The sequence below is a fragment of the Desmodus rotundus genome, chromosome 3 (genome assembly GCF_022682495.2).
Source record: "Desmodus rotundus isolate HL8 chromosome 3, HLdesRot8A.1, whole genome shotgun sequence".
Taxonomy (NCBI): domain Eukaryota; kingdom Metazoa; phylum Chordata; class Mammalia; order Chiroptera; family Phyllostomidae; genus Desmodus; species Desmodus rotundus.
In genome coordinates, this window is record NC_071389.1 from 102,049,768 (window position 1) to 102,055,767 (window position 6,000).

General features: G+C 42.5%; 1 protein-coding gene across 3 annotated transcripts in view; it reads right to left on the reverse strand.

The window, feature by feature from the left end:
- The window catches only part of IFT88 (intraflagellar transport 88), a 162,222-nt gene extending 156,722 nt beyond the window's left edge, over positions 1-5,500 (reverse strand). For all 3 annotated transcript variants that reach the window (XM_045188078.3, XM_053920673.2, XM_024580745.4), the window contains exons 1-2: positions 5,385-5,500; positions 2,771-2,866 (exon numbers count right to left, since the gene is read on the reverse strand). In XM_045188078.3, the coding sequence (XP_045044013.1) occupies positions 2,771-2,860 (90 nt within the window). In that variant the 5' untranslated portion in view covers positions 2,861-2,866; positions 5,385-5,500. The remainder of the gene's footprint in view (positions 1-2,770; positions 2,867-5,384) is intronic.
- Positions 5,501-6,000: the final 500 nt, after the last annotated feature.

Below are 6,000 nucleotides of genomic sequence, written 5' to 3' on the forward strand. Positions count from 1 at the left end.
TATTGGAGTGAAGGATTGAAATCCGGAGGAGAGGGAAGCGGGTGCCATTGCTCCCTCTCGGCCCCTCCCACACATACAGCCTCACAGCACAGCAACCAGCGCAACCCCACCCCGGGGAACACTTAAGGCTCTGCCCCTTAAAGTAACAGAAGCGCCAAGAAAAAAAAAAAAAATGGCCCAAATGACAGAACACTTCAAAGCTCCAGAAAAAATACAACTAAGCGAGGAAGAGATAGCCAACCTATCAGATGCATAGTTCAAAACACTGGTTATCAAGATGCTCACAGAATTGGTTGAATCTATTCGAAAACCAGATGAAAAAATGAAGCCTATGCTAAGAGAAACAAAGGAAAATGTACAGGGAACCAATAGTGATGCGAAGGAAACTGGGACTCAAATCAACGGTGTGGACCAGAAGGAAGAAACAAACATCCAACCAGAAAAGAATGAAGAAACAAGAATTTGGAAAAATGAGAAGCTTAGGAACCTCCAGGACATCTTGAAACGTTCCAACATCCGAATTATAGGGGTGCCAGAAGGAGAAGAAGAAGAACAAAAAATTGAAAGCTTATTTGAACAAATAATGAAGGAGAACTTCCCTCATCTGGCAAAGGAAATAGACTTCCGGGAAGTCCAGGAAACTCAGAGAGTCCCAAAGAAGCTGGACCCAAGGAGGAACACACCAAGGCACATCATAATTACATTACCGAAGATTAAACGCAAGGACCTACATCCAAGATTACTACATCCAGCAAAGCTATCATTTAGAATGGAAGGGAAGATAAAGTGCTTCTCAGATAAGGCCAAGTTAAAGAAGTTCATCATCACCAAGCCCTTATTATATGAAATGTTAAAGGGAGTTACCTAAGAAAAAGAAGATCAAAAATAGAAACAATAAAAACGACAGCAAACTCACAGTTATTAACGACCACACCTAAAACAAAAACAAGAGCAAACGAGGCAAACAACTAGAACAGGAACAGAACCATAGAGATGGAGATCACATGGAGGGTTGTCAATAGGGGAGTGGGAGGGGGAGAGGTGGGGAAAGGTACAGAGAATAAGTAGCATAGATGATAGGTGGAAAATCGACAGGGGGAGGGTAAGAATAGTGTAGGAAATGTGGAAGCCAAAGAAGTTATAAGTATGACCCATGGACATGAACTATAGGGGGGGAATGTGGGAGGGAGGGGGTGGGCAGGATGGAGTGGAGTGGGGGGGGAATGGGTCAACTGTTATAGCATAATCAATAAATATATTTTAAAAAAAAGAAACTGAAAACTTATTTGAACAAAGAATGAAGGAGAACTTCCCTAATCTGACGAAGGAAATAGACTTTCAGGAAGTCCAGGAAGCTCAGAGAGTCCCAAAGAAATTGGGCCCAAGGAAACATTCACCAAGGCACATCATAATTACACTACCCAAGATTAAAGACAAGGAGAGAATCTTAAAAGCAGCAAAAGAAAAGGAGACAGTTACCTACAAAGGAGTTCCCATTAGACTATCAGGAGTTACCATTAAACTCTTCTTTTGATTTCTCAAAAGAAACCTTACAGGTAAGAAGAGGGCTGGAAAGAAGTATTCCAAGTCATGAAAGGCAAGGACCTACATCCAAGATGTCCAGCAAAGCTATCATTTAGAATAGAAGGGCAGATAAAGTGGTTCCCAGATAAGGTCAAGTTAAAGGAGTTCATCACCACGAAGCCCTTATTATATGAAATGTTAAAGGAACTTACCCAAGAAAAAGAAGAAAATCAAAAACTATGTACAGTAAGATGACAACAAACTCACAACTATCAACAACTGAACCGAAAACCAAAAACAAAAAGTAAGCAAACAACTAGAACAGGAACAGAATCACAGAAATGGAGATCACATGTGGGGTTATCAGTGGGGAGGGGGAGGAGAAGAACGGGGGTGGGAGTTACAGGGAATAAGAAGCATAATTGGTAGGCAAAAATGGATGGGGAGAAGTTAAGAATGGTATAGGAAATAGAGAAATCAAAGAATTTATATGTACAAACCATGGACATGAACTAAGTGGGGGGAATGCTGGAGGGCTGGGGGATGCAGGGCTGGGAGGGATAAAGGGGAGAAAAATATTGGTACAACTGTAATAGCATAATTAATAAAATATTTTAAAAAATAGATGTATAGATTTGCTGACATAAGAGAACAATAATAAAAGAGAAAAAACAGGTTACAAAACAGTACTGAATATGACACTACTTTTCCCAAACTATACAGAGATGCATACATATTGGCATAGGAAGATGTGTGGAGAGGGAAGCACAGTAAGTTAATGGTTATCTCTGGGTGGTGAGAGTTTCTATGATTTAAATTTTTCTTTATACCTATTTCTATTTTCTAATTTTTCTATAAAATACTTATATAATTTAATTAATGGAAGTAAACTAACTCCGCAAGACATTTCAAATTCAGGGCTTTAAAAAAAACTGATTCTAGGTACTTCAAGTGATTTAAGTCTCTTAAACTCACACATTCAGATAGCTAATGCTAAAGAACACCCTATATGACTGATGCTAATTTTTTTCCATAATCTTTCTCATAATTTTCCCTTCTGCTGCTATTATTATTACTGATGAAGTTAGTAGAGTCTTCAGTAATAGCAATTTTCTATAAGCTTTTAATCAGCTTACTTAATTTAAAGCATAATAAGGAAGAACCCTCAAATCCAAACTTTTCATGAACTAGCAGCTTAATAAAGACCAACATAAAAAACAAGTAGTTTTTTTTTTTTTTTTTTTACCTCGGCATCATAGGTTGGATTGTAGTCATTATAACCAGAATAAAGGTCATCTTCATCTGTCTCTGGGGCCAGGTGTACATTCTGCATCATTTGTACCTAGAAAAAATCAGCAGTGTAAATATGTTCTTTGGATAAGGAATATTTCTTAATTGAATAACGTGTATCTATTTAATAACCTTTTTGGTCAAATTTACCTGTACACATTTTTATGGCTTAAAACTTTTTTCACATCAAATTCTCAAAACTAGGTGTCAAAACATTCATTTGTTGCCCTCATTTCATATTCATTCCAAACCTACAAAGGACAGTGACAGGCACTAGAGAGGTATATAATTCATCGTCCAGGTCACGTGCAACAGTCAATGACAGCGCCAGGCAGAAACCACTGCACACCTACCAAAAGAGCTAAATTTAAAAGACCAACAACATAAAAGGTCAACAAAGATATGGAGTAACTGGAATATTCATTGTTGGTGGGAGTGTAAAATGGTACAATTTTTGAAAAAAGTCTGGTGGTTTCATAAAATTAACGTATACAGGTCTGTACAGAAAAAGTCCAGCCATTGTTAATATAAGGAGAAGGGTTTGCACAACATCAGTGTAACCTGGCAGCCAAAAAGAGTGAACTGGAATGCCCATGCTTAAACAATAACAACTTCACTGTACCAGTCAGTGGGGGCAGTAGATACCATTGAGTGAGCATGTGTACTGTGTGGCTGTTCTATTCAAAATGACTGAGCAAGTAGAGCAACAAATCTCCATCCAATTTTGCATTAAGCTTGAACATTCCTCCATCGAAACCATTCAGATAATTCAGAAGGCCACAGCTATGGGCAACTGCTGATTGGCAGCTTCATCACAACAACGCACCCACTCATGCATCACGTCTCGTGCAGAGTTTTTTGGCAAAACATCAAATCACCCAAGTGACTCAGTCCCCCTGCGGCCCAGATTTGGTGCCCTGCGACTTCTGGCTTTTTCCAAAACTAAAACCACCTTTGAAAGGGAAGAGATTTCAGTCTATGGCCATACCACCCTGAAAGCGCCTGATCTAGTCTGAAAGGGAAGAGATTTCAGACCTGTTGAAAGTTGATGAGATTCAGGAAAATACAACACGGCAGCTGATGGCTATTGGGAGAACTGTGTGAGGTCCCAAGGTGCCTACTTCAAAGGGGACTGAAGCATCACTGTCCTATGTACGATGTTTCTTGTATCTTCTATCTTCTTCACTAAATGTCTCTATTTTTCATATTACATCGCTGGATACTTTCTAGACAGACCTTGTATCTCTTACAATCCAGCAATTTCATCCCAAAGTATTTAACCAAGAGAAATGAAAACATGTCTACAAAGATATTTGCATAATGTTCACAGGAGCTTTATTGATAATAGCCCAAAATTAAAAACAGACGGAGCCGATCAATACAATGAACAAGCAAAATGTGGTATATTTATGCAGTGAAAAACTATTTAGCAGTAAAAAAAAATAATGCATCAGGATTATATGTACAGCAATATGGGCAATCTTCAGCTTCAGGGTGCCTCAGAAATGGTTTTGTAATGGTTTGTTCAAATACAAATTGCTAATCACCTCCCCCCCCACCCCACCCCCGCCCCACCCAGAGTTTCTGATTCAGTAAGTCCTGGGTGGAAGTCATCACCCTCCTCTCAGTCCCTGAGAATGTGCATTTCTAACCATTCCCAATGCTGCAGACACTGCTGTCTGGGGACTACAGTTTGAAGACTACTGTGCTGAACAAGAGCTGCTGATTATGAAGCCCGTTTAAGTCAGTTTGGCTTACACATACGTCATAAAAACAGCAACTTTTAGAACCAGAGCTCCATCCTTTCTGCTGGGTTGTGGTCAGATTGAAAACAGTTTATATATAGTGAACATACAAATGTGAAATATGTGGAAACTCAGGGCGGGCACGGTAAAACGAAGTACCCATGGCTGACAGGTACCGCGGCAGAACAGAGGTAACAACTCAGGTTTGCGGGCTTCTCCAAGCTATTGCAGTTTATGCCCATCACAAGCCTCGCGAGTTGAAATTATCTGGGGAGGATACTCTCTCAAAGGAAATCAAATGCCAGCAAAACCTTTATTCGAAATGTGAAAGGTATTTGTTTTTGATACTCTGCTGACTATGTTGGACAGTCTCCCTCCAAGATGCCCACTGTCGTTCCTCCTAAAGCTCACTGCCAGGAAATCCACCAGATAGACGAGAAAGTGGGATTTTAGGCCTAGAAGGCATCTTGGGAAAACAGCACTTCCAGCCTGCTGTTTTCACCTTTGGGAGAGTCGGGAGGCTGCTGTGTCCTCGCACACCTCACGAATTCCACCTTTCCTGGGACCACTTTTCACAAACTTTACCCGACACACATTAAAGGGAGTGTTCACCTCGTCTGCTGTGAGCTCTAATCTGTTGCTGACCCTGGTTCAGGCGTTACTGTAACTTGGGACAGGCGGGCACACTTACGTGGTGGCCCTGGGCACCCGCGGTTTGAGGAGGCCCGAGGCCCCAACAAGCAAACCCCCCAGTCCCTGGGTCCGGAGGAGGCGGGGAACCTGCGCGGGCCCGCAAGGCCCCCCTGCCCCAGGCCCTTCTCCTACCTCGTGGTGAAGGCAGCAGGGCGACTGCAGTGGAGCCTGGGCAACCAGCGTTTTGGTGAACTAAGGCCCCGAGCCGGCGGGCAGTTGCTATGCGCGGATCCAAGGAAGCCACTCCCACAGTCCTCCGCGCGCCGAGGACGCGCCCGGGTGAGCAAGGGGCGGGACCAAAGCGGGGAGAGAGGGGAGGGGCGGAGAGAGACGGGAGGGGCGGAGAGGCAGAGGCCGGAGGGGAGAGAGGTGGCTCCATAGCGGGGCACCGAGGAGGGGATCTTTTCCAGGTGTGTCCAACCTTTTGGCGTCTCTGGGCCACACTGGAAAAAGAAAAGTTTTCTTGGTCCACACATTATATATACAAACACTAACGAAAACTGATGAGCAGAAAAAAAAGGTTTTAAGTAAATTTATGATTTTGTGTTGGGCTACACTCATAGTCATATTGGGCTGCAAGTGGCCCCTGGCCAGGGGTTGAACACCCCTGCGTGAGAAGCAAAGGGAGCCAAAGCCTTACAAATCCTTTTGGACATCAGCCAGAAAACGGATGACTAAAAAATGTCAGCCACTACTCTAATATGTGAGCCTTTGAATCCTGTTTTCTGTGATCATCGACACCCTTTGG